At 47.0% G+C, this 27,985-nt stretch overlaps 2 protein-coding genes across 2 annotated transcripts in view; one reads left to right on the top strand and one right to left on the bottom strand.

Annotated features, from left to right (window-relative positions):
* Positions 1-4: 4 nt before the first annotated feature.
* On the top strand, positions 5-12,525 carry CUNH4orf54 (chromosome unknown C4orf54 homolog). The gene is given in 4 exon segments (XM_042807862.1): positions 5-1,602; positions 1,604-4,367; positions 8,863-8,983; positions 10,331-12,525. Coding segments are annotated over 2 exon segments (4,353 nt in total). The 3' UTR covers positions 4,359-4,367; positions 8,863-8,983; positions 10,331-12,525.
* A 4,137-nt stretch (positions 12,526-16,662) lies between these two features.
* The window catches only part of LOC104362425 (microsomal triglyceride transfer protein), a 32,628-nt gene continuing 21,305 nt past the window's right edge, over positions 16,663-27,985 (bottom strand). The window contains exons 12-19 of the mRNA XM_032988403.2: positions 27,612-27,824; positions 26,363-26,574; positions 25,654-25,751; positions 25,431-25,552; positions 24,420-24,647; positions 19,483-19,607; positions 18,979-19,149; positions 16,663-18,060 (exon numbers count right to left, since the gene is read on the bottom strand). Of these exons, the coding sequence (XP_032844294.2) occupies positions 17,892-18,060; positions 18,979-19,149; positions 19,483-19,607; positions 24,420-24,647; positions 25,431-25,552; positions 25,654-25,751; positions 26,363-26,574; positions 27,612-27,824 (1,338 nt within the window). The 3' untranslated portion in view covers positions 16,663-17,891. The remainder of the gene's footprint in view (positions 18,061-18,978; positions 19,150-19,482; positions 19,608-24,419; positions 24,648-25,430; positions 25,553-25,653; positions 25,752-26,362; positions 26,575-27,611; positions 27,825-27,985) is intronic.

Below are 27,985 nucleotides of genomic sequence, written 5' to 3'. Positions count from 1 at the left end.
CGGCATGGACGCGCCCGCCGGCCCGGCGGCGGGACCCGGCCCGAGCCCGGAGGCGGCCATCGAGAAGGAGGAGGCGGCGGCGTACGTGGAGATCCGCGGGTCGCTTCGGGGTCCGGAGGAGAGTGGCCAGCCCCCCGAGCCGGCCTCGGCCGGCGGCGCGGAGCGAGCGGCCGGTCCCGCAGCGGAAAGCGGAGGCGGCGGGCCCGGGGATGGCGGCGGCTCGGCGAGCGGCGGGCGGCCGGGCGGGGCCGCGGGGCCAGCATCCCCGGCCCGCGGGCGGGATCGCCCGCCCTCCCCCGGCGCGGCGGCGGGATGCGGCGCTGGCTCCGGCCCCGGCTCCCGGGGGGCGGCGGGCAGTGGCGGGCCGCCGGAGGCGGGGGGCTGCCCGGAGTCCTCCTCCTCCTCCTGCCCTTCGCCGGTGACCAAGGCGGGCGGCTTTCCCGCAACGGGAGACCCAGTGTCGACGGAGGGCAAAACCTCCTCGTCCTCCTTCGGCTACGAAAGCGAGGAGGACGAGGACGCGGGTCGCAAGGCGGCCCCCCCCGGCGCCCCCCCGAGCATCCCCCCCGGCGGCGGCCGCGACGAGGCGCACTACATCAGCACGCAGGAGATCCAGCTGACCGAGGTGGACCACGACATGGACTTCGACGCGGGGCTGGCCGCCCGCTGGGACTTCGAGGACAACAACGTGATCTACTCCTTCGTGGACTACGCCTCCTTCGGGAGCGACGAGACCCCGGGGGACACGCCGACGTGCTACCTCAGCACGACCACCAGCGACCCCAACAACCAGACGGACAGCCTCGACAACACCAGCAGCACCGAGCTCGTCAGCCTCACCTCCGAACACGACACCCCCGGCGGGGACAAGCGCGCCAGCTCGGGGGAAAGCCGGTCCACGCAGCCCGGCCGCCGCGGCGGGAGCCCGGCCGCCCAGCTTCTCCTATCAATCAAAGCCGCTTCCCGGGCTATAAATGAGTCTAGCGACGTGCGCGGAAAGCAAAACGCTCCTCACGCTGCCAAGCATGAAGGCGACATGAGCCTCCGTGTCCCCGCGGCTCCCGAACGCGACGCGAGTTTAAAAGCGGACGCGGCCCGCGACCACGCGAAAAGATTCATCGCGGTCCCCGCGCGGCTGCAGACGCGGTGCGGGGCCGCCAGGGCGGGGGAGCACTCGAGCGGCGCCTCCAGCGCCGTCAGCGAGTTGGACGATGCCGACAAAGAAGTGCGGAACCTGACGGCCAGGGCTTTCCGCAGCCTGGCGTACCCCTACTTCGACACCCTGCGCCCCGGCTCCCGCGCCTCCTCCGCCTCCCTGCCCGACCATGCCCTGGGCATCAACCGCTGGTCCACCTACCTGGACCTCAAGTGCGGCAGCCTGGCGCCGAGAGCCGAGCCCAGCCTGCTGCGCTGCGGCCGCTCGCAGAGCAAAGCCCTCGAGTTCGTGGTCAGCAAGCTCGACGGGGAGATCGCCCACGTCGAGGCGCCGCGGCGGCTCGGGGGGGGCTCCCGGGTGGTGACCCTGCTGGACCTCGGCGATGCCCCCGAGGCGGGCGGCGGGGATCCGCCGGCGGCGGAGGGCGGCGGCGGCGGCGGGGGGGGGGGCCAGCAAGAAGTCCAAGTTCGCCTCCAGCCTCCTCAAAAACGTCATCTCCAAGAAGATGCAGCTGGAGCACGAGTTCAAGATGGAACGGGGCGAGATCACCGACACCTCCTACACCGGGCTGGGAGCCGGCCGGGAGCCGGAGCCCGGCGGCGGCCGGGAGCGGCAGCGGGAGGGCGGCGTGCAGCGGCAGAGCTCCCGGCACTCGGAGGGCGGCTCGGACTGCGCGGCGGCGGCGGCGGCGGCGGCGGAGGAAGGGGGCGAGGGCGGCGGCCGGTCGCCGGCCTCCAAGGCGTCGACGCCCCGCGAGGGGAGCCGCAGCCAGGACCGAGCGCTGTCGGAGGAGCTGTGCGAGGTGAAGCGCAGCGCCTCGGAGGCCATCAAGGCCACCTTCCTCCGCAGCCAGAACAGCGCCTTCAGGTCCTGGAAGGAGCGGGAGGCGGAAAGGAAGGAGGAGAGGGCGCCCGTCGGCAAGCTGAAGCTGTCCTCCAGGCACGACTGGCGGGCCGACCTGGGCGAGATCTCCGCCGGCAAGTCCACCAAGATGTCCCGCCTCTTCGTTCCCGCCATCCAGCACACCCCCCGCGAGAAGGAGCCCGGCAAGCGGGCCACCAAGTGCTCCGCCGCCGCCGCCTCCTCCTCCTCGCCCCCGGCCGCCAAGCCCAAAGCCCCCGAGATCAAGATCAGCCTGGGCAGCCTGCAGCAGCCCCGGGACGCCGCTTTCAGCATCGCCCAGCTGCTGACGCCGCGGATCGCGGGCCGGCCGCCGGAGGAGGGCAGGGGCCAGCAGCCCAAACCCCCCAAGGCCGGCGACGGCCCCGACAAGGTGCCGCAGTTCCTGGTGCGCGACGTGAGGGACGGCAAGCACCGAGCCCAGGGGCCCCTCCATCAGGTGCGGGACGTGCGGAAGCTCATCAAAAGCTCCTACAGCTGCGACTCGGGGGATAACAGCAGCGACAAGGGCAGCGTCGCCTCCGACCAGGGCGGCCCGGAGCAGAAGCCCCGGCAGCAGCTGGTCATCGCCGGCGTCCCCAGGTCCCTCTCCCCCGTGGTCATCACCTGCCAGGCGGTGGGCCACGCCAGCACCAAGCCCGCCGAGGCGGGGGCCAAGGCGGCGGGCAGGGCGCCGGGCTGCCCCCCGGAGGGCACCGTCCTGGTGCACCGCACCTCGGGGAGGCTGCCGGTGGCCACCATCGCCCCCAACAAGAGCGACCCGCGCCAGCCGGCCGTGCTGAAGATCGTCTCCAAATCCGCCGCGCCCTGGCGGCACCAGCCGCCGCCGCCGCCGCCGCCCGCCGAGAGGGGCCGGGGGCCGGAGGAGGACCCGCGGGAGGAGGGCAAGGCGGCGCCCGTGCAAAACGCGCTGGAGAAGCTGACGGCGGCGGTGCGGAGCATGGAGGAGCTCTACAGCTTCAACAAGCGCGAGTGGAAGCGCAAGAGCGACCCGCTGCCCATCACCGACAGCCACGTCCTCTCCCTCATCGCCAGCCAGGAGCGGGACGCCGGGCCCCGGCCGACCCCCCCCGCCGCCGCCGCCGCTCCCCCCCCGGTCCCGCCGGCGGAGAAGACGGAGGAGCCGTCGGGCAAGGGGCCGGGCGGCGAGCGGCTGCCACGCCGCCCCTCCAACAACGCCGCCGACAAGGTCTCGGCCAAGGCGGCCGCCTTCGAGAGCCTGGCCCGGCAGCGGCAGCGCGGCCCGCCGCCCCCCCGCGCCGAGCCGCCCGCCGCCCCCCGCGCCCTCCTCACCCTCCGCGGGGCCGGGGCCGGGGCCGGGGCCCCCGCTCCGGGCAAGCCCCCCCCCCCCGAGGGCGGCCTGCGGGGCCAGGCGGCGCCGCGCTCCCCCCGCCCGCCTGCGGGCGGCGGCGATGCGGAGCGCGGCCCGGACTGCGGGAACTACCTGGCCCTGCCGCTGAAGGCGGCCGCCGAGCCCGGCTCCCCGCCCTCCCCGGCGTCGGGGGCGGGCGGCGGTGTCCGCCCCAGCCCGGTGGCGGCGGCGCTCTGCAGCCTGCAGCCTTTCGGCACCACCAAGCGCCCCGGCAGCCCCGGACCCCCGCCGGGACCCCCGCCGCCCGCCGAGGAGCCCCCCGCCAGCGCCCCGCCGCCCGCCGAGGGGCCGCCCGCCGCCCTGTACCGCCCGCCTCTGCCCTTCGCCGCCCTGCCCGGCGCCGCCGCGCCGCCGCCGCTGCTCTGCTTCTCGCCCTCCGTGCCCGCCGCGGCGGCAGCGGCCGAGCCCTTCCCGCAGACGCAGCGCAGGGTGCTGCTGGACGTGAGCACCGGGCAGTACTACCTGGTGGACACGCCGGTGCAGCAGCCCCTCAAGCGGCGCCTCTTTGACCCCGAAACCGGGCAGTACGTGGAGGTGCCGGTGCCCCAGCCGCCGGCCGTCACCCCCGTCCCGCTGCCCCTCTCGCCCCTGGCCCTCAGCGCTGGGGCCTACGGTGCCACGTACATGCTCTACCCCGGCCTCCTGCCCGCCGCTGCCATGCTGCCTGCCGGCGCCCTGCCGCGCCCGCTATCCCACCCGGGCAGCGATGCCAGCGCCCCGGCTGAGCCCGGCAGCCCGGCAGCGGCAGAGGGGGCTTTCGCCGACAGCCCCTACTACGTGGCTACCGGCAAGGGCCCGCCGCCGCCACGGCGTGGGGCAGCCGAGGCGAAGCCGGTCATCAGCATCACGGCGCCGGCCACCGGCCCGCGGATCGTCGCGCCACCCTCCTTCGACGGCACCACCATGCGCTTCGTGGTGGAGCACCGGTGAAGGGCACGGGTGAGTGGGTGCGGGGCGTTAGGTGTGGCGGTCACCAGTGATGGTTGAGGGCTGGCCAGGTTACTCGCCAGATGAGAGCTGTGCCACAGCTTCTCCTCGAGGCGGGTCGGTACCGGGCCTGGGGTCTGTAGGTGGGCCCTCACCGGGACCTAAAGTATAGGCATAAGGTAGAAACGCAGAGGTTACGCACGCCTGTTGGTGCAGCTCGGTATCCCTTGGAGCAGGTAAATAAGCCTTTTTGTTTTTTGACCCGGAGGCATTTTCAGTAGACGTGCACCATAGTTTCAGTAGATGCGCGTTTGTGCAGCCCCGTGGCTGGGGGGGGGGACCCCTCTCAGTGACCCTTTGATCCCGAGGAGGGGAGTGTGGATGGACAACACCTCCTCTGGACCCTCCTTGCAAGCCATGAAACAGCCCCTCTGCCTCGGCAGCGCGTATTCCCCTTCCTCACCTCTCCCAGGGGAGCTGAGCGCCTGTCTCTCTGCCCCTGTTTCTCCTATTCTCGTGCAGAGCAGGGGGAGGGGGCTGATGGAGGCAAACCCTTATTTCACGTCCTTTTTGCTAGTGGGATACGTGGGGTAGATGCTGGTGCACTCCTGCGTTGCTGTGGGGCTGCTGGCAGGGGCAGGGGTGCCTGCGGCTGCCGGTGCTGCAGGAGGGCTCCAGCCGAGCTCATGGACACCCCCGTAAGTCACGATTTCACACGGCTGCTCCGAGCTCGGCCTGCTGCAGTCCCACCAGTGTCCGGTTACCCGGGGCTGTTACCCAGGGCCAGCCTCCAAATTCGGGGATGCACGTGCGGGGATGTTGAGTGCCTGTTCTGGGGCAAGGAGGAGGGCACGGGGCTGGGTGTACGGCACGTGTCAAAACCAGGGTGCAGGATGTCTTGTGCAAAATAACCAAGGAACGATTTTGTTTGAAAATACCTGAAATATTAAGAAAGTACTTTCAGGATGGGTGTCGCTGCTCCTTCTGCCTCTTGCGTGAAAACACGCAGCTCATCTTTATCAAGTGCGGTGCTGGGCAGAGCTACCAAAGTCTTTTGTGGCTTACCGAAGACTCACAAAGTTTGTTCTTGGTGTATATCAAGAGGCAAAGAAAAACAGCAGTGACAGTCGGAGGTTTGGGTTTGTCACCGGTTTGCACTGGGTTCTGTTCAGTCTCACGCTTGAGGTTAAATCTTTTCTTCCAGCGTTTGGGCTATCTTTTTTTTGCTTCTGTAGTTCTGTTAGTTTGCATCATCTACTACTGCATAGTAGATTATTTGTTGAATTAAACTTTACTGGAATGATTTATACACTTCCTACTTCTCTGCTTGTAAATACTTTATCTTGAAAGTGCCATTCTTTTATCCTGGATATAAATTGTTTTCATTGGCCCTTGGAGGCTCACTCAGGACAGGCAAAGTACCAATTTAAGTTGAGCTCTGCTGTGCTACTCGAGTTGATCTTGTCAGTAAAGTCTTGATAGAGTACCTAGATAAAATGGCAAAAGGTATTTGTTTTTTTTCTATTTGGTCTATAGGCTGAATTCAGACTGCTAGCACAAGGGATTCATTAGATTTCAGTTTAGGTTAGGGACTTGCTGTTTCTGAAAAGGTGTGGTATGTAGTACACGTACTTCTATTTTACAGCAAATATTGACACAAAAGCCTGTAGCTTTTCTTATATCACTCTTTAAAAGCGAAACCCATCACGTTTCCTGGTGTGATTTGCCCCTTGTTTCCCAGGGGGCTGTCCCATCGTGTCATGCAGCTGGTTTTCCTGCAGTGCCTGGTGTATCACGGAGGCAGGTGATGCTCCCCGCAAATTGCTCTTTCTCATGGGTGAAGTTAATAACTTGCATCGATGCTCCGCTTTTTCGTGTTATGTCAGAGCTCCTCTGTTGTGAGACAGGTGTAAAATCTTCCCCAAAAGACTGGTGATGCAAAACCTTGCATGCTCATTACAGAAGGTCATTCAGCAGCCTGAAGACTTTCATCTTTTACCATTAATGATGCCAAGATGCATGTTGTCTAATACAGGCAGGGGTGCCGCCTTCCTGCCGTCTCAGACCTGCTGAGGTAGGTGTCCTGCTGGTGTATAATGGCTCCAGCGTGTTTTGGATTTTTTCTCCACCTGTTCTCAAAGTCAGTAGAACAAATAATTTTAATTGCATGCTGCGAGACATGTTTAACTTGTCATCAGACTTTGCTTATTCATATAGCTCTCACTGGAAAATAAGGTATATGCCAGAGAGGAATCGCATCTACAGCCTTCTTCTCGTTACTCTATCCTGTCCTTGTGCCTACTCGGCATTTTCATTCACCTACACAACTTTCATGTCCCAGTGGATTATTTTTTCTATTCTTCTCTCTTTTATTATCTGGGGTTTTTTTTGTTTCCCCTTCTTATCCTGTATCTCTTTTGTCTTTCTCTTCCTAATTAAATGTGTGTGTTTGCTTGGGGTAGTGTTTTTCCCCCAACAAGAACAGAAGTATAATTTCATATGAATTGGAGGGTGAACTGTTGATAATTTTTTCATTCCAATTGCTTTCACATCAGATCAGGGGTTTTTTGATTGCTGTGGCTATCCTAAAATTGATTTTAAAACAGGCAGATTTCATCACATGAGTATGAGGTTTGAATCAAATACTGTCATTTCAGGTCCCTTTTTTTTTTCTAGCCAAAATATGCTGAGTGAATGCTCTTTTTTTCCACTCCTGTATTTCTTTCTGCACTGTACATATCTTCCTTCCTCTTTCACTCATTTTTTTCACATCTTCATTCACAAACTGTGTTACCATGTCAAGGACTGCTTCATCTTGATCTCTGTCACCTTTTAGAGATGAAGCTTCGGTGGAGGTGTGATGCCTGTGGCACTGCTGGCACCAAATCTCTGCACATCCGCAGCTCTTCCAGCACTTCTTTCTGTGATTGCTGCTCTTTTCTGCATAATCAGTTTGGACTCTGGCAGAAGCCAAGATGTCATTTCTGAACAATTCTTACATTTTTGATATACAACAAATATTAGAGAACATGTACGTGTTTCTGAAAGATACCATGAGGTCACTTTTCTCCCTCATTTTCTTCTCTCACAGTAGTTGGTGAGCTTTTAGCAACATAGTTCTTGCTTACTGCATTTATTCCTTCGTATGGAAAAAATAAGATGGTTCAGTTCTAGTAAATTTGCCAATCTGCCTGCATCCGAACCTAGACAGCACTGACCTGTAGCGAGCGGACTGCCTGAAGGAGCTCATTCCCAGCCCGAATGACTGAAAATGTCATTATAACTTTTGTATTTATTCACACGTTACAGTCTGGGGAGTTTATGCCTTGTCTTAGGTAAATAAACAAGAAAAGAACATGTAACAAAGTAGAGAGTAACTGTAGTAAAGAGTACTGCCAATATTAGAAGGGTATTTTTCCTCGCTCTATTCAAACATGGGCCTAAACTGAAGCCACCTCACAATTACGAGAATACATGGGGCATTTCTTTTTGTGGTGAGAGTAGGCTAAGTCAAATGCGAGCAGTTCAGTCATCAAAGTATGCAAATATACTTATTAGTTGTGTTTCTTCCTACCTGCCATCAGACAATCTATGACTGCCTTTAAAAATTAATTTTGTGTGGATAGCATATACAAATTATTTTTTTAAGGCTCATAAACTGATATTTTTAAACTCTGTTTTAGTTGTGTCCTATTCAACAGAATGTATAGTCTACATTATTATGTAAAAAGGTCAACTTATATGCAGTACATAGGATTTACTTATGCTGATGCCTTTGCTGAGAATTTAGTAAAGCATCTGTCCAATTTTAGTGGGAAATACAGGAATATTCCAAGAACTAAAAGGGCTTCAGCGTTTGATCTAGTAAATCAGTCTACAAATGTCCATGAGCTTGTGTTCAAGACCATAGCTACTTAGGAAATGTTTAAACAGAGCCTAACTTGGATACCAATAAAAGTTAATGATGAGCTTAATGCCTCTTCTTGCCCGGGATGCTTGCCTGAGCTAGTATTTAAGTCTTAACTCCACAAATCTTGGAGCACATGGTTACAGGTTGCTTCTGTTTTGCTTACACATGCCACGCTGGACGCTGTGTTGGTAAGTAAGGTGCTGGGGTCTCTAACTGAAGCAGATGGATCGCTTAAATCCCAGATGGATCGCTTTGCCCTTTTTCTACCTAGGCGCGTGGGGTTCCCCAGGACCAGTCCGTGGGTAACCACACATGTCACACCTCGAGCAGCAAGGATCAGTTCTGCTCAAAAACTAAGGCTGTCCAACCACTGACTCGATTTCGAAGTGGGGTGCTACTGTCTGATTCTTGGCAGTAGCTTAGGAATTGGTAGCAAGAGTAGTGTGACAGTGAAGGCAATACCATGCACTTCCTGGGAGCAGTGAAGATCACTGAAATGGTTGTGGCAGCTCTCTAACAATCTACTTTTTATTAATTATGCTTTTCTGTTTGTTTGTTTGATTTTTGTTTGTTTTGTTTTGTTTTGTTTTTTTACAGGGATAAGGAAGAAGAATCACACTCCTTTAATCTGAAATACACTTGGTAACTCTAAACGTTCATCCTAAAAACTGCTTCTACAGTTTTCTCATTTTCTTGTGTCATCATACAAAACAAGTGTGTAAGTTTCTTGTTTTCTCCTAAATACCCCCCAGTTTTGGAGTATGCATATGTTTAATTATGTGAGCAACACTAAATTACTGCATTATTTTCTGCAAAGTTGTTATATTGAAGCCAATCTGCAGGCCTTAGGCGTTGCCTCTGTGCTGGTGGCTAGCAGTTGTGGTGCCACTACAGCTGTTTGTAAAACCCAGGGCGTAAATACAGCAGTGTTTCAGCGTGCATCGATGCACAGCTTCATCTGGTCCCTGAAACGTGTTGTGATGGTCCACCGCAGTCCTGCAACTCTTTGAAGGAACTAAAGCCCTCAGCTCCCTCCCGTTGCAGTAAATGAGGGCCTTCCCCATAGGTTTCAGTGACAATGTGCCATCAGATGTCTATTTTGTACTCTGTGCTTATGCATTTGGGATTGCAAACGGAGGGATCTGTGGTGTTAGGATTATCCATAGTGTTTCTTCTTTGGCATGGTTCAAAACAGATTGTGTAAATGTCAGAAAATGCATTTGATTGCTTTCGGTTCCTGTTTGTTCCTCTGTACTGTGTTGAACATCACAAGTTGCCTTAATTATGACAGTGTTTAAATACTGGAAAGCCAGAAAATTGAATGTAATATTTTTAAATCCTGGTTCGAAAGGAGAGGGCAGCATTTATTTTTCTTTAAGACTACAGTTTATTCTTCCTTAAATTGCAACATTGCTGAAAAAGTAATCCTAGTGATTCCTCTGTGAGAGCAGTTTTTTAATGTTACACCCCCAATAATATGTAGTTGTTTCTTTAGCTGTTGTTTGGCAGGTTTATCTGAGGGCTATCTGTATTTGCTAAGAAAAATTTCTCTTTTGAACAAGAAAATATAAAAAATATAAAATAAGATTACTCAAAATGCAGTGATACATGTGTCCATATGTCAAACTCTACTTAAACTGATTATTTTGTTGCCAGCAACTAGTTTGTCTCAGCAAAAGAGAATTGTTATAATGACAGTAAAACTAAACTACAATAGTATGTTCTCTGCCCAAAATTTCAGTTCAGTGAAGCACTTTGGGAAGCCAATAAATGTAAGATCAAGCCTAAATTATTTACCGTAAAGCTTTCTTGAGGTACCAGGTTGGAAATCTAAAATCTAAATGAAAAACCTGCAAGTCTGTACTTAAGCATTTGCCCACAGGCAGGGTTTTCCTGTGCCTGTTCTCAAGGTTTCCTGCTGCTAATGAAGTTTCAGCGTTTTCCATTCTTAAAGCCCCAGGTTTTCATTTTCCTGAGTAACTCACAAGATACAAAAAAACTCAGCTGCAACTGTCTTTAACCATACATGTGAGATTGTATTTCAATGCAATTTATTTGTTTACAGGCACAAATTGAAATTGCCCTCAGGATGAAATGCACTGCAAGTATACAGATAGTGAGTGATTTAACATGTATCTTCTCATTTATCTTCATCGTTATGAAAATCCAATGAAAAAATACTATTCTAACCCTTTTTAAAGAGCTTGGTGTGCCCAGCTAGAACATAGAGTGTGTAAACTTAATCCCTGTGCTCTTCAATTGCATGGTCTCCGGTTACAAGCTTTAACTTCCTACCGGGATTTGGGCTGAGTGCCTCTTAAAGAAAATGAATGCTTCTTCACCGTTTTCACGACTGATAAGTCCATAGATGTTACGACTACAGTATTGGTGTTAAACAAAACAGTACTTCGGACTGCAGGACAGTGCAGGTACCAGAGTAGATCGTCCGCTGTGACATACACGTGTACGGTATGTACATTATAATACTAGCATCCATGTTTAAAAACGTTTCTGTCCTATTTTTTTTCCTGTATCGGTGCTTGGAGCGAAGTTTCACGTTGCAATTTACAAGATAGAGGTTTGCACACTCAAACTCAGGGTTTACAGCTTCACCCGGTGTACTTGAAAGGAAAAAAATGCGTAGAAAACAAGTGCCCAGAATTTCAACATGTATTTGTTGGAGGAAAATTTTGCAGGGATTTTTTTAACTGCCTGTGGAGGCAAAAGCAATGAAATGAGGCAATACCAACAGCTATTTATTTTCTCAGGGGAGATTTCTTCAGTGGAATGTGTCAATCCTAATGTCAAACAGTGTTTGCTTAATTTTGTCTATTACTAAAGAGACTCCATCAAGGGGTCCGTTTTGCAAGGAGACCCAGTCCAGCAAAGCCTTCACATGCATCTCTAGCTTCAAATATCTAAGCAGATTCCTGGGAACTTCAGCAGGATTGCAGTCTCTTTTTTTTTTTTTTTTTTTTTTCACCCAGCAATGTAACGCTTTGCTGAACTTGGCCCAGAGCGCCGAGTGCCTTGCAGACCCAAGTCCTGGGTTCTTCACTTTATATGTATAAAACCAAAGCTCTGGGCTTGAGTCTAGCTGGACCCAGCAGATAATGTCACAAAAGGTTGCCAGAAGAAGATCTGGTAATATGGTGCTCCTCCACGTATACCCAGTGGTGAATTTCTCCAGCCGATGGGGTGATGTGTAACCACGTATCTTGGATTAGAGTCAAGCCCTCCGTATCAGGGTTCACAAGCTGCTAGTATTACATGTTTCATGGTGCAGTCATAGTATGTTACAGGTGAAATTCACCCTGTGTGCAAAGCAAGGCAAAACCCTGTGCACCACTCAAGTTCCCTCCCAGCGCTGCTGTCAGGGTTTGGGGTCTGCGGTGGCCGGCCAGCCACTTCCACATGTTTTAGGTCAGGATCCAATTAAAAGATTGAGCAGGGCTGGAGTGATGCACGAATGTTGTTTTGGTCTTTTGCAGCAGGGTTGGTTTCAATCGGTTAAATTTAATCCTTGGTGGATCACTTGGTGAATGGTTTAAAATGTATTTATGGGTTGTGTGGGTTTTTTTTTTCTCCTTGTCTGCATTGAAAGCTATCTTTACTCTCTAGTGTTGATGGCCAAAGTGTCATTCCTTATGCTCATAAATTACCATTAACTTGTGGCTACCTGAGAACACATACTTTAAAAACGCTTGTGTTTCTTTTCTCCTTTTTCTGTTTTGTTTTTTTTTTTTTTTTTTTTTTTCTTTTTCCTCCCTTTTTTAAGGGGGTGGGTTATCAGTGTAAAGTTATTTAAAAGTGCAAATGTGAGGTAAGGATAATGATTGCTAAGAGGATGTGGATGGTATGTCTGATGAGAGAGCGGTGGGCTATAAGGCAAAGGAGAAAATGCCGCGAACGCATTGTGTTGATGATTGTTTCCTGTGGGGGGAAAAAAAATGAAAAATGAAGATACATAACTGGAGAAAAATGGACTCTTTGAGCTGCTCTCAATGTAGACAACACTGTGGCAAGTGCGTAGCCGAAGCCCGAGGCAATCCCGCTGCAGGGTGCCGTCAGCCTGGGATTGAAGGACAGCGGAGTCGCTCTGAGAATTGCACTAGCAGCGTGTTGCATGTCGGGAACGCTCCAGCACGTCACGACCACGTGAGAATGGACTGTCTGAAACCGCTGAGTACCAAAGTTTGTAACTGAATGAGTTAGTGTTTGTATTATGTTGGGGCTTTTTTTTTGAATGTTATGATAAATAAAATGTATTTTTCAGTAAAAGACACACTGCAAGTAAGCCTGCAGTTCCCTGCTTGGTTGTATGTTTGCGAAGTTACCTTCGCTGTTGTGCAGAACAAGTGATAACAGAGGCATTACTTGGTTCAACGTATAAACAGTAACAAAAGAAAAGATTTCAGCAGAGAGCCAGCCCAAAACCACACACTCAGAGTCTCCCCAAGTTTGTCCCAGTGCTGCGAGACTCTTCCTGACCTGATCTCACTGTTTATTCTGCCTTCTTAGGACAAAGGGAAGTTGGGGGCATTGCTTCATTTGACTGTCCTTGATTTTTTTATTTTTTTTTTTTCCCCCAGATAGAAATTAAATGAAAAAAGAACTCTCCGGGTTCAGTGGACTAACTTTGACAGGTATATGGGTTTGGGTTTTCAAAGAACAGCATCTTTATCTGTTGTAATGTGTTCAGAGAGAGCAATCAGTGGGGTGAATAACTTTTTTCTGCTCATTCTCTCTGTTATTTTTATTGTTGAATATCATCGTGCAATCAAAAGTGCAATTACTTTATTAATGGATAGTAGTATTGCTTGAATTATTGCTAGGAAAAGCCTTCTAATGCTTTCACGTGTTTCTTCTACCTTAATGGAGATTGAGCAGCCTTCTGATGTTAAGTCCAAATGTTTAAAAAAGCACGAGTCAAACACAAAGAAATCACAAAATGGTCTTGAAAACTAAAAGATTGGTTTGGCAGTTTAAAAGAACACTTCCACTTCTCAGTTTTCAGTGTGTAAGGGGCACATTATAATGATCTTCCTTTTAATCACATGCCCTAGATGCTCAAAAGGAAGAAAGATTTGCACCTCATTATTTATCTGAAAGTAATACAATATGAACACATCTGCTGTGAATTTGCCGTATCATTCCAAGAGGTGGGCACATGGTCTTCCTACCTTGCCAGAAGAACAAGTTTACTGGGAAAACAGTGGTTTTGTGTTTGTGACATTCTTTCTCTCTCTTTCTGGATTCTTTGAAATTTGTACCTTAGCGTTGCATTTAGGATAGATGTCCTCAGTGGCTTCACTGCCAATGTATTAGTGATTAATGATTCCTATACAGAGATACACCTGGATTAAGTGGCAGACCCAAAAGATTTGAGAGGAATGAGAATAGATGTTGAAAGGAAGAATTGGGAAAAGAGGGAAATGAATGGGGGAGAGTGCAACCGTGCAGGCTTAGCTCAACAGAAGCAAGCTGGGTGACTGCAGGACCTCAAAGGATGATCAAACCAGAACTGAATTAATAGTGGGGGCATAGAGGGGAGAGAAAGGCCTTTAGTTCACTTTGTTCAAACTAGAGGAATCTGAAATTGCAAAAAGACCTGGGGTTGCCAACAGGAAAATCTGGGAACTGCTCCTTTGCTTTTTTGCAATAAGAGCTCCTGGAGTGTGGTTTCAGTGGACCTCTGTAATGAGCTCTTCACAGCGCTGCCAGTTTCTCACAACGGATGGACATTTTAAGCTGAAACCTCTACAAAAGAGAGGTCAAAAGTAAATATGCTGAGAGAAATTAACTCTAACCATTCCCTAAGGGTCCCAGTCCTGCAGCTAGTGTTTGTCCAACAGCAATGTGCCTGATGCTACAAGAATCCACTGAATTTAAAGTGAGAGGGTTTCCTACGATTCCTTAAATTGAAGTGAAAAGTCTGGTGAACTATGTCTAGGATTTTCAAGGATTGGTGGAGAAAATCTTCCGAATGTCTAGACAGTCTTTAAAACATCAGTGGTAGGAATGATGAGACCAAAAGGTAGAAATGCAGCACTTCCTGTGAGAAGGATTGAGAGCAAAGCACAATGAGAAGCGGATAATTCGCTGGTGTCAAATCTAATCAAGCTATCCAGGATAAACCAAAGAAAACAAGAAAAAGAGAAAGCACCTTATTTTTAGAACTGCTGTCATCTTGGATTGTTGCTATTGAGAAGAAGTAATCTGCTTGCCAAACCCAAAAGGAATATGCCTAGTCTGTCCAGCTGTTCTATTTTTGAGGTACCCATCATCTAGTTACCGCACTGGAAGCTGGTGCTGCAGAGCAGTGCCTGCCAGCCCAGCTCTGCCACTGCCCCGCTTTCCATGGACCTCTGCTGGACAAGGCACATGCCTCAAGTCGAAAATGTGGTTAAAGACCTTGCTCAGCCAGGACTTCTGTTTATTTTGCTATTTTTAACACAGCCTCCTGTGTTCTAAGGTACAACTGCAGCATGCATCATATGGGCTTGCAACTCCTAAAACGTATCTGTACCTAAGGACTGCAGTTCCTTCTGTGCTGTGTAGCCAGACAAATTCTCTAACAGATGCTCCCAGTAAGTCAGAGCTGACTTTGTAAGCAACGTGTATTCATTGGAAATCTAGGCTCAGTATTTTACAAGTTGTTGCATGTGTTAACTGTAGCACCTTTCACCAAGTATCAATTTTATTAAAAGTAAAATATTTAAAATTACAATCTTGTTCCCACTAGCAAAGAGAAAGGAAGATGCTGGCAGCATGATGGCAGGCTGTTCTGAGATCATGCTGGTTTACACCCATGCAGCTTTGGTTGGTATCCATTATTGGTAGGAAAGACTGCATTTTACCAGCCTTTATTTATGGTCAAGTGTTACAAAAATAATGATGTTTAGACCCCATATCTGCTGGCCTGTACTGTGCTGATGGTTTAATTCATAACCTCATGAGAAGATCTGCCTTCCAAAGCACTGATCTTTATATTTCCCCATGCTTTCTGCACCAGAATGTGCCTCGGAGTGGAGGGAGAAACTAAATCCTGGAATTTGAATAATCTTTGAAGAACATATGAAAAATACTCGAAAAAGTAGCAGTCCTTGAAAGTTTAAGGGGCAAGTTTCAAAATCTCTTTTGCAAGTGGGTTGCTTTTCGGACTTAGCTGGATTATCATTGCACTGTTCTTTCTGTGGCTTCCGATTAGAAAGGACTGAGCATTTGTTTGCTTCTCTAAACTTCACGTATGAGTTATCATTTCATTGCTACCATTGCTGATTATTTTAAAGTTCACGTAATAGCCATTATTAAAGATGTATGTTGTGTATTTGTGATTAATCCCCACTGATTTGATAAATGCTCATAGTGTTTGCTTTGGTTGTAACCCTGAGTGTGTTTTCACTTCAAATGCAGGCTTAAACAATGGATTAATTTCACCTTATTTTTAGAAGATTGTCAGTTTTGTTGTTTCCGTAGCTATGGAGCCCACTTAAGGAAGCCGTGGCCTTCCATTGCCCAGCTGTTGGACTAAACCCCTCCCGGAATCCCCATTATGTCCAGCTGTTAGGGTCAGATATCTTCAGAAGCAAGTGTATTGCTGTGATACCAGGGGCTATCCATGAGGACACGTATCGCTTCTGCAGGAGCAACGTGGGCCTCAGAGTCTCTGTTTGATTTAGTTTCAAGGGATGTTGTCAGAGCTGCGGAAACCCCAAAATTATTCTTACAGGCTGGTTGCCCCATTCTGAAAGACCAGTTCTCAATAGCACAGATGGGCCCACAGTTTTCCTCAACAAGCTGTGCCGGGGCTTGATGAGTAAATAGAAAAGCAAAAGACACCGATCAGTGTCTCTGGGACACTTGATGTACTTATGTTAAACAGACCTGTGCATTTCTCTTGAAAGAGAATCACACCTGGTGCTGTTGGCAATAGCCAGATTATCTTTTGTAATTGGAAAATATTTCATGTTACGCTTTTTTAAAAGTGAGCACCGATGCTACATTATTTTTATGTGCCAAAGGGCCCCGTTTTACAGGCACACATTCAGAACGTTCTTAGATTTGATAAATTTGAGAGGGCATAAGCCTCGCAGTGGGATTGCTGATATCAGACACTGATCTGGGTCTTACCCCTCCTCTGGGCAGAGGATTTGGGCTGGCACCTCCAGCACGTGGTGCATCCTGCTTGGGGTCTACACCACCCTCTGCAGATACTTCTGTCTCCTGACTAGAGGAGGAGCCCAGGACAAGTGGCTGTCCAATTTACCTTCTTGGTTCCTATGTGGTAATGAATTAAGTGGTTCCTCTTGCCCCTATCAACAACATTCCTTCCCCAGTGAGAGGCTTTCCCAACCCAGAAGGTAATGGACAAAAAACGAGTCCAAAAACAAAACATTTTTTCACACTATGTTTTTACCTATTTTATTTAAGCTTTGAGTAGAAGTGTGTCAGCATTTTCAGGAGAGACAACAAGCAGACTGTTTCATCCCACTGATAGCTTGGTTTTTGCAGATTTCTGCACTCTTGTTAATGTAAAATGTATTTCTTTTACACAGTTCCTATGACGACACTTCTTGAATGAGCAAAAAGGTGTAAGTCATTTTAATCAGAGGATTTGTATGAGTAGTGATTACTTTCTTGCATTTAAATATGTGCCTAACTTACCTAGAAGAAAATATTCTGGCTCAGCATAGGCTTTGCTAGACTGTGCATTCAAAATGGATTCAGGACCTTTTCCTTCATAATAGTTCAGAATTGCCTTAGTTGGTGCTTATTTCTTGAAATACAGCTGCCTTGATTACACACGGGGACACAAATTTTCAGGAGACAACCTTGAAGAGCAACAAGTGTTGGCTTAACTCTGCTCCTGGTGATAGCTACAGAAATTATACCATTGATTTCAATGGGAACAGAATTAAGGCAACCATAAGTACTTCTGGAAATAAAACCCCAAATTTTGAATCAGTTGTATTTAGCTATAGCAGTTAATAAAAAACTCCCAAAAGATAAATAACAATAATCAAGCTCTGACTGCTTAAAAAAAAAAAAAAAAAAAAAAAAGAGGGAAAATCCTTTTAAATCATGTAAAATAAAACCTGCTTTTTTGTAAACAGGCAATACTGAGTAAGCAGGAATTCATGGTCCATTTAGATGTTAATTGTACTTGAGTATTTGAATGAGGATTGGTCATAGGCCTAAAACACCTACATACTTTAAAATATATTCATAAATAATCATTCTTTATACATCATAATTGTTCTCACTGCATGTCAAAAACATGGACTGCTGTATTCCCCAAGAAAGAAAAATGAGGGATTATTTTTGCTTTTGGCACAAAAAAGTAAAAATGAAGAACTGGCACCACCCTTAAGGGAGTGCATAGAATACAACCAAATTGGTCTTTATTTGCCTTAGCTTTTTTTTTTTACAAAAGTCTTAAATATAGGTTAATATGTAAACACTGTGCACGCACTGAGAGTTTGATCCTGGCCTGTTGAAATCAATGGCAAATTTCCCATTAATTGCAGTCGTGCAAGATCAAGCTCCAAGTTAGTACGGTACGTACAAGCCTAAGTCATTGAGGGAGCCATGGATTCAGGACAGCAACAGCTCAGGTGCTCGTTTCAAAACCAGTTGCTGGAGGAATCAGACTTTGCGTCGAAAACCTTCCTGCACATGTTGGAGTTTTCCTGATGGAGAGGGTATTCGTTACCTGCCAACAGTTCTGCTTTCCCTCTCCTTGCAGTGTACCGCCTACCAGATGGTAGACTTTCATACTTAGTCACATGACGCCTGTGAAGACACAACACGGTGGTCTGGCATTAGCAAATTTATGCAAAATCTGTACCCTGTAGGTGAGGCTAGCGATGAACACTTACACACAGATGAGATTACACTTCCACAATGTGTATAGAAGATGTTTTAGTATCTGCGGAATAACAGATATTGTTTCCTTAAGATGTCCTGGAGATCCTCAAGTTCTTTAATTCCTCTCAGGCTTGCCATCTTTTGGATCAGAAAAGCCTGAATGGAAATCTGGCACAGGCTCTGCAAATGTTATCAACCTTAGGCCTTAGCAAATAGGGACTAGGAGGGAGTAGTAAACCCAGCTTCTCACGTGGCAATGCAATTACTACTCTTTGGCTACTGGAAAGCATCTTTTTTCAACCTATTGTGCAGTTGTTCAGCTTTCAGGAAAGTTGGTGCCTTAATAAATATGATAGAGCATGACAGTTGCAAGACCTTAACACACCAGGTACTTTTGGTGACACTAGTGAATAATGGATGATGAAGAGAACTTTCTGCTTCAGCTATTTTATGGCTGTGCACTTCCTCTCTCAACAGTGTAATAGAGAACTACTGCTGGCAGAGTTTTAGGTCACCATCAGAACTGAGCATATGGAGGGGGACCAGTGTCCTGCCACTTCAGTTACATTACTTGCGAAACTAAATTAGAAAATTGGACTAAAGTGCACATTCACAGCAAGTTGTGATCTTCAAAAAGGTCCTTTCTGAATCTCAGGGGTGAAGAGCAGGGAAGAATGGGTTAGCAGCGGTGTTGGTGTGTGTAACAGTCTGAATTGCACCGGGTTGTGTTAGGCTGAAATTTGGTCTCTGTTGGTAATCTCTTGTGGCTGTAAACACCAGAAGTTCCAGATTCAGCAGCTGGCTGGAAGGACGCCTCAGAAATTGTGTGTTCTTAGTTCTTACCTGAACGGAGACTCGACTCTGTCCATCTGCATACAGACTAAAAATGGGTACTGTGAAAACTGCACCGTGGAGATGAAGTCTAATGTCGTTTCTACTTCCAAAGTGTTTTCCATACCAGTTTTTACAAAGAAGGAATCCACCTCAGTGTTACCAGATACAAACATGGCTACCCTGCAAATAAATTCAGGCATTACAATTCATTCCAAACACATTCAGGAAGAGGAAATTAAATTGCAAACAGTCCTACCATCCATACATAAAAATTGCCCTCAAAGGAGCCTGTTCTTCAGTTAAACATATATGAATTCAGATGAATCAAGTGGGAACTGGTATTATCCAGGTGGAAGGGAAAAGAGAAGTACAAATGTCTTCCCACGCACATAACTCTTACTTAATTTTAACTCATCTGCAAGTTCTTTTATATTTAAATTCTCCTCATTGGGACTACTGGGGCTCAGGAGCCTGAGCTCTCTACATCTGTAGCACGTGCTTGGAGTATCTCACCGGTTCTTGATGTTGGTTTTGGATTCCCTGTACCACAGGCTGAACTCCATCCCTCCTGAGATGTCGATGGCCAGGCCGCCCAGGAACTCCGCGCTGGCCCTCGGCCCTGACTGCAGCTGAATCTCCTAGAGTCATCAGAAACACAGGTAACCCCCCCGTTACTGACTGCAGACCTCAGTGGTTTCCTTACTCCCTTTTGTACTGCGATCACGCTGCTTGCCATTTTGCAGGAACAAAAAGGAATAGAGGATTTTTCTGAAAGGGTGGACAGAACACCCCTGCCTGATGCACCTCGCTCCTTAGAAAATGGGATGAAGCTGAGACGAGGTGCCTTGCAACCTTCCCCTCTCCCCTGTGCGCCAGCTGGCGTAACTTCTGTAAGGAGTATCCCTGCAAAGAATATCGTGGCCTCTGTCTCCAGGAGCTACCACACAAGCCTCAAGGAGGCTCTGCTGGCAGCCCAGCTGAGTCAGATTAAACTCCTCACTGGAGCCCCAGCGATGGCGCAGCGCGGTGTGACTTCTTCAGCACACCTGTACTGGCAGTAGGATGCAAAGTGCTGCAAGCAGTTGTGCAGTGTGTAGTGGCTCTGAACCCACCGTATGGCAGGAATTATATCTTCAGTGGCTGGGTGGCCAAACCCATAAGCTAATGTGCCTTAATTGCCACTGTGATTTTGCATTTAATGCATTTTCCATCAACCATCAAGTGAGCTCATGGCTTCTTGAAACCCCTGTGGCTGGACTGGAAGCGCATTACATGGAGTCCGTTTCAGAAGTGGTAATATGGCTCAGTGTCATGGCAGCTCATTACTTTTGAGTTTCGATCCACAGACAAGATTTTAAAGGTTCGCTTAGCTTGGTAATATAACTCACTTTATATAGTTGTTCTGCTTCCCTAAGAACTAGTGGATAAATTCACTGTTTTAAAAGAACGATTAATTTGGAAAAAGTTTAGTTGGATCGTGTCCCTCGTGTATGGGACCCTCCCTCCTTTCTCCCAGCTGGTTTTCTCCCTCCTCACAGGTTTCTGTGCCTGTGGTATCCTCAGCACCTGTAATGCCTCAGGTGTTTGTAGGACATGTGAAAACCCAATTTCCTCCCCCTTTTTGATGTCCAGGGACCTTGAAAGTCTCTCTTCTCTTCTTAGATATTCAGTAGCCCCGTGGTTCCAGCTAATGCTGTCCCAAGATATAAGAAAGAAGCAAGCAGAGACGGTCTGGCTTCCTAATCCTTATAGCAAGGAGCAACATTTGGGGAGGTTTTTCAGAGCATTAAAGTTTTTCTGCCATAATCGAGGACTTGGGTAATTATGGTGCCTGTGGATGGTTACTTCACCTTTCAGGGTAAATAAACAGTGTTTCAGTCTCCTTGGCAGAACCAACCTGCAGTCAGTTAATGATGAAGTGGGCTTGAGATTTAATGTAAGAATGCAATGGGATGGCTGTGGCTTCTAAAGCCAGCATGCCCCTAGCAAGCATGGACGTATTGTGCTCTGATTTCTTATTTTCACCCAAGTAAAAATCATGGGTTGGAACTGTGGTCTTTCTGAAATCAAAGGGACTTTTTCTACTGATGTCAGTAGGGCAAGGAATACTTTCTTTGTCGATCTGTTTAGATGTGGAGTTAAAGCTTGGGTTACGTTATTTTACTTTGTTTTTAATTGGGGCTGAATTGGTTGGTAACCGTTAATGAGCGAAGAGGTAACAGTATACATTATGGCAGAGACACGTACACACAGCCAGAGAAGCAGGTATTTTTAGATGCATTGTCAAATTGCATCTAATAGTATTAGAGTACGTTTGGTTTGCAATGGCTGAATGGTTTAAGGCTACCGAGAATTAAGTCAGGTCTGTCACTGAAACCATCAGAGGAGCTAAGGAGCACTTGTCTTGTGTTTTACTTGCTCATCTATTTCCTTATTTGGAGCTCTGTCCTGTCCTTCATCTCATGTGCAAATCCAATCCAGGCTGATGGGAGGTGTAAATCACGGGGACCCAGCCTCCTTGGGAGCAGTATTTTCCTTTCCCTTCCTATTTTAAGCTTTGTGTGCCATTTGCAGTGGAAAATATGATCCAAAATTGGTAATTACTGTTTAAAACACTGAAACATGCTATTTTTCAATAAAAAAAACTTCCTTTATGTACTGCACTGACAGTAATACTGTAATGCAATGCAGAGATGACTGAAACAGGCATTTCTTTGGGAACTGACTATCTTCCACTGGGGTCTGGCTTTCAAATGGTTTCTCTGACCTATTAATATAGTATTTAATTTCTTTGTGCTTCTGGCAGGTGTGTTGCCTAGGAGAAATAGTAACACTACTGAACTTTAATGCAGGTGACTTAAGAGTCTCAAAAACAGTTTTATGAGAGCTGTTTATTTTATAAAGGGAATTATAACTTCTAGAGGGCTATTCTTGGCCCTCAGACAGCACTGTGAGAACTAGCAATGGCTGTAAAATACACCCTGATTTCAGTTTGTGGAGTTATGTGAGAAAAGATGTTACAGATGATAGCAGGAGGGTAGGGTTTAGAAGCAATATTATTAACTTGGGAATCACCTCTCCAAAACGTGCCTATCGTGATTACTGCAGTTGGAAAGTTAATGAAAGGAAGCTGTTTTCCAGTGGGGAGTTATTTGGGAGATTTGGCAGCACTTTGAGTTTTGGTCTTTCTGTGCAAAATGATCCTTATAAACAGCAATAAGGGAGCAGAACTTTTCTAATATTTAAAAATCACTTTTCTCAAAATCAGGCTGCACCAATGCAAAAATTGCAACCCAAATATTACATAAGTAATTTTCTGACAATTTAATTGCCCCATTTTCAAGTTCCAGTCTTGGCTTCCAAGCCATCCGTTTGATGTTTGACCTCAACTGTGCTATCTGTATCTTACATTTGGTTTTCACCCGCTCTGAAATCACACTGTGGCCAGCTGTGACACACTCAGTTTTGGTGTCATAGAATGGGGCACTGTTTCCTGTGCCTGGTTTTCTTCTTTGAAAGAAGATAAATCCACGTTTGGCTTTGTCATCTACAGTATGAATTTGTAAAGGGGCTTATGTTCTGGTCAAGGTCTGTCCGTGCTGACCAGGGAAAGTGGAGGTAGTACTCAACTATCAAGAAGCCAGATTAATTATGTCTCTCTTACACTGTTTTTCCTCAGTTCCAGTGTCAACGCCATTCACACTTCCATTCTGACAGTGTTTTATGATACAGTTGTAATCACAGCCCAAGAACTTGACAGGTGAAAGCATTTCCAATGGAACTTGACTGGACTATGTGGAAATGCCCAAACTGTGTTGATGTTGCTGTTGACTTGGAACGAACGTAGCTGTAAAACCATTCTTAGAAAGATGTGCTGTTTTTAAAATGCAGCTCAGCCTGAAGCTGTATTGAACAGTGTTTTAAACAGTCTTTGTGGGGTGTAGATGTAAGAACAAGTGCCTTTTTTGCTTGTGAACACACACTTTTGGTTGTGTCCACTGCCTGAGTCCCAAAGGGCTTAGGCAGCAACTGTGTCAGTGGCAATCCAAGAGAGAAAGCAGGGTGGGATCCCCTCTCATCACACTGCTGCCCAGGCTTCCAGAGAGTCAGTGACTGACTGAAAATGTTACACCCTGATATTGTTAAAATGGCACACAGTCCCAGCCCTGGTGTGCCCCAGACATTTGTGAGGTTCTCCAAAGATGAGGAGTGGAGAATCTGCTGGCTGGCAGAACTCTTGGGGTGCCTGGCCAGCCGACTCAGCCAGGGTATGTATGGAGCTTAGTGCATGCACAGCAGTTGGAAATATTTAGTTCTGTAAGCACCGTGCTCGTATGCTCAGGACTGGACATGATTATCTTTCTCACCTCTGCATTCTGTTTCTTTTTTTTTTTAATAGGTCACGGTAAAGTTTTTGCCCATAATCCGTGTGTGAACTGCAAAGCATTGTTGGAAGGAGCTTTGGTTAGCCAATTTGTGCACAATATGGGAAGCCTTCTAGATTTATAATACTGTTATAAAGAGGCTGAGCTGGGTCCAGGATGGGGACAGCTGTCATGTGCAGGGAGTGTTTCTGTGTGTAATTTTGATTGTAGTGGATTTTCTTATCATCTGCTTTTGGCATTTTATTTTGCCAAGAATTAAAGGGGAAAAGTAAAAAGTAAAGTTTGGGTTTGCAGATGCTTCATAGGCTGAGTGCTGCTGTTAAATCCACAGGTTCTAAGAAGATCCCTGCTTGGGGAGAACAAAAATACCAAACCAAATGCTGGGTCTGCACTTTCAGAGAGATGTTTAGATTTTCAGTCCTCCAGTAATACATTATGTAGTCAATTATATTTGTATATGAATCTATATTTAAGCATAAAATTAACAGACTATTTGGGGTGACGGTTGCATAAAAACTGTGTAATCCTCATTTTAATTCCTCATTTTGCCTAGCAATAAGCATTTTAAATTTGGACTTCTTAACATTATTCTTTGAAGGTTAGTTATCTAGGGAAGTTTGAGTATCAGTGATTCATTCATTCAGTGCCTGACAGTTACTGCCTGATTGGATGTAAGGTCTCTGGACAACTTGTGAAGAAGAAAACTTAGGTGGTCACATGGGACAATACTGTATTACAAGAAACCGTGGGAGGAGAGGTCATAGCTGATAGCAATATGAGTTTTCTACAGGAAACACTGTTGGATTTGCTTTTTTTCAGTGTCACTTTGTTTTCTAGAATGATAAGCATTCTCACTTTTGTTCTAGATTGCTTTTCATGTAATATCATGCTGGTTTTTAATACTTGTGACTTTTCTATTGCTGCCGTAGTAAGAGAAGGCTGTGTAACATCGATCAGGTTTATCAGCATTGGAAGGAAAGAAAGTAAGATGTCCTACAGTAACGGTGTGGGGGAGGAAGCATATGTGCGTAAGAGACAGAAAAAGAAGCAGTGTGCTATTAGTACCTGTGAGTAATCTGTCAGGAGGATAAGTCCTTTCACCACGTTAATGGGATCTCCAGTTGCTGATAACATTTTAGACATTAAATCACCGTACCCTTGGAAAAATGTAACTGGCCTGAGTTGAACATCAAACAGAATGGCTGACATGCCAGCAAAGGAGTCCAGGTTTTCCTCGCCTTCGTCAGGAGTCGCAGCTATTATGGACTCCAAACCTTGAGCTTCAATCACCACCTAAGAAGCAACAGGGATACAGAATCAATGAAAAGACTCTGCCTGACCCAGGCTGTTAAAAACCCTACACATTTTCTTAATGTCTAAGAGCCTAACTCTAATATATGTAGTTGTAGATGAAAAAGTATGAGGTTAAGACTTAAGGGAACTAGCCAGAGCAGCTAGAAAAATGGAAAATAAAATGGCATGGCATAGTTTTTTTTTTTCCTTTAGATGCAGGCAGAATTTGCCTACGTGCAGATCACAATCCCGAGTTTACTTTTCTTTCAAACAATTTTTCCTTTATTCGTATGACTATTTTCCACAGACAGTTGGGAGGAAAACCCAAAGATGTTCCACTGCACAACTTTTATCCTGCAGAAATTTAGGAGGATTGTAATATTAAAGGTACTTGCCAACATTAAGAAAAATCCAAAACAGATGCATCTCATTTAAATCTCTTTGGTTCGTACATATGATCTACTCCTTGTATTTCCATTCTGTGTTATAGCCAAAAGACAGGGCTTGATTTTACAAACTCTCAAAGCTTTTCCTGATTGCATCAGATAAACAGTATAGGCTTTAACCAAAGATGGAACTTGATGTATGATACAGAACAAAACACCTGTCTTTTTGGTTAGGTCAAACATGTGCCTCATCAGCTGGTTTGAGTTTCTTTTTCCCTTGTTATTGGCTTGTTCCCTGCCCAGTGCAGCAAACCTTAAGCATTAGCTGAATTGATTTAGAAGCTGTAAGAAGAGGACCACATACTGGCTTAGTTTTTATGTACGGTGTGGAAGTTACCTGGCTGGCATGAAGTTCAGCATTTCTATCAAAAATATGGATGTTCATGTTACTTCTCCTTAAAATGCCAGAGCCTGAATAGAGGATGTCGAGGCTGTACGTGGATGATACATCAGGACCACCTTCATTAAAAAAGAAAGAAGGTACCTGTGACTAAACTAGTGGATTAATCAAATGTCTGGGAATACAGACAGCATTAAAAGGCAGTTTTGTGGTTACATACGTGTAATATAGCCAGAGTAGGCAGAGGAAGAGCCCATCTTGGAGAAGCGATCATAGTTATGAGCAAGCATGTCCTTCAGAACTCGCCGAACTGTTTTGCTGTGGTATTTCAAAACAAAAAAAAACAAACAAAAACAGAGACACAAAAATGTTACGGTACCAGATGTATTATTGCTCTGTAGAAATATCAAATTTGAGAGAGAGTGAATTTCCCAGTAGGAAAGAGGGTCTTCACATTTTCCCACTAAAAATCTGCCTTAACCCAGAGCCTCTTTTCCAATTTCAGCTACTCCCTGCAGTCATAGGTAGAAAGGCAAGCAAAGGTCTTGCCTGAAAATTAATGGTGTTGAGAAGAAGAGATATTTTTATTATTTTCATTCTAGTGCTGTGATGTTTAAAATTTTTCTGGTTCTTAAAATATAAAAGCAAAGGCCCCACTGGGAGAATTAAGACCAACAGATGACATTTCTTACAATAATGCAAGTTAGATGCCTAATTCTTATTTGTACCTCTGAATAGCTTTTGAATGAATGTCATTGAAATGCAGATTTATTCTGAAATATCAATACTTAAAAGTGACATAAAAATCAGGTATCCTTTTGTACTCTTCTTAAATTTTACAGTAGTAATTCATGAGAACCTGTGTGTTCTCTGGGTTTCTGCAAAGAAGTAAAGATGAGCTGTATTTATTTATACTGAACTTAATGTACCTTGAAGGCATTTCAAAGTGAAGTATGTCTTGGATCATGGAGAGCATGTACTTGTTCATTTCCAGAGGCAGTTCACCAATGGAGAGCAGGATGTTTTTCACTTCCATGTAGGATGGGTTACTCTTTAAGATGATAGCAGCTGCAGTAGTTCGCACTGTCTTTTCGTGGACTCTACGATTCTGGTGGTATATCCTGTTCATTGTTTCCTTCACCTGATCAGGAAACAGATCACTCAGCCAGTGCTCACATAGATGACTGAGCAAAGTACAGATTGGAATCTCGTTTATAAAATCAGCTTAAGCTAGCTCCATAGCTAAGGCTAATATACAAGGATGTATTTTCAGCACCCTGTTTTTCATGGTCCTTTTGGAATGTATGAGACATGTATAGCTCAGTGACCACATGGGCTAGTGGGGCATCTGTTATGTTCTCTCAGCCACAGTCCAAATACAGCCTTCCATGCTGATTTTCACAGCAGGGCTGTAAATAAGTAGGAGCACTAAGGTCAAAATACCGTGGTACTGGTAAGGTCAAGAGAGAGATTGTTAAGGCAATCCGTACTTTAAAAGAATCGAGAATCTGGCAATTTTCATTTTTGAGATAGTGCCTGTGGTGGCCTCATGTCCCTGAGAAGGTTGTGACACATCTTTGTTACAGATAATTGCATGGAGATGCATGTAGCCCCACTGACAGAATGCCCTCCAGCATGTTCATTGCAGAGCAGCAGTAGGTATGAAATGGGATGCAGGGTAATGCAGCAGAGGCAGGACTTCACGTTCAGCTATTATGTATGTCTTCTCTTACTCTTGGAGGCTGCAAGGTAAGATGCAGGTATTTTACCCTTCTCTTACTTCATGCATTCTCCCTGGCTGTGTGAAAGTGCAAGGAAGAGCAGGGGTTACACAGGTGCCCAAGCGTTCCTAATGTCTCCTGTACATCACAGAGAGGGCAGTGCTCTTGCAAAGGGAGCCCAGTTTTCCCTGCAGACTGCCTGACACCTTCGATGGCTGTGTGTGACTGGAACCAAAGGCTGACTAGCACTGGCAGACTGGGAGCTGGGATTTGCCAAGCAGGAATGTATAGAGTTTTCTGGCTGGAACTGAAGTGTGTATAATCATTTCCTGGTGGTAAAAAAACCATACGTGGGGCATCCTTAAAAAGAATGGGACTGTCAAATGAACTCTTCATTTATACTTCATGTTTAATACAGTCTCTTGCACTTCTTTTCTTGGTCAGTGTATTTTCTTACCTCTTTGGTGAGAAAAGAAGGATCATATCTCTGCAAGGCAGTAGCAGCAAGATTGCTGATGGCCCCTTCTTCTGACTCAGCGTACTTCAGAAGCAGTGGAATTGCTTCAGGAAGGAGTGCGTTCTTCAGTGCCAGCAAGTACATCCTCACATTGTCATCTTTTTTAGCCTTCTCCAGCCTATTTAGAATCAGCCTTTTAGCTTCCACAACAGCCTAAAGGAAATCAACAGCATGTTTAAATGGTGATCGTAAGCCTACCTTTTTCTCTTGCAGAAGCAGGAGGGGCAGGGCTCAGCTCTAGCATGTTTTTGCTTCAAAGCAGCATTGCATAGGGTTAGCAAAGGTGTCATCTGTAAGCTCTATGTCGATGTCTT

Source organism: Tyto alba, unplaced genomic scaffold (genome assembly GCF_018691265.1).
Source record: "Tyto alba isolate M040663 unplaced genomic scaffold, T.alba_DEE_v4.0 Super-Scaffold_6, whole genome shotgun sequence".
Taxonomy (NCBI): Eukaryota; Metazoa; Chordata; class Aves; order Strigiformes; family Tytonidae; genus Tyto; species Tyto alba.
Note: the sequence above shows the minus strand (reverse complement) of the source record. Positions and strands in the feature narration are given on the sequence as shown.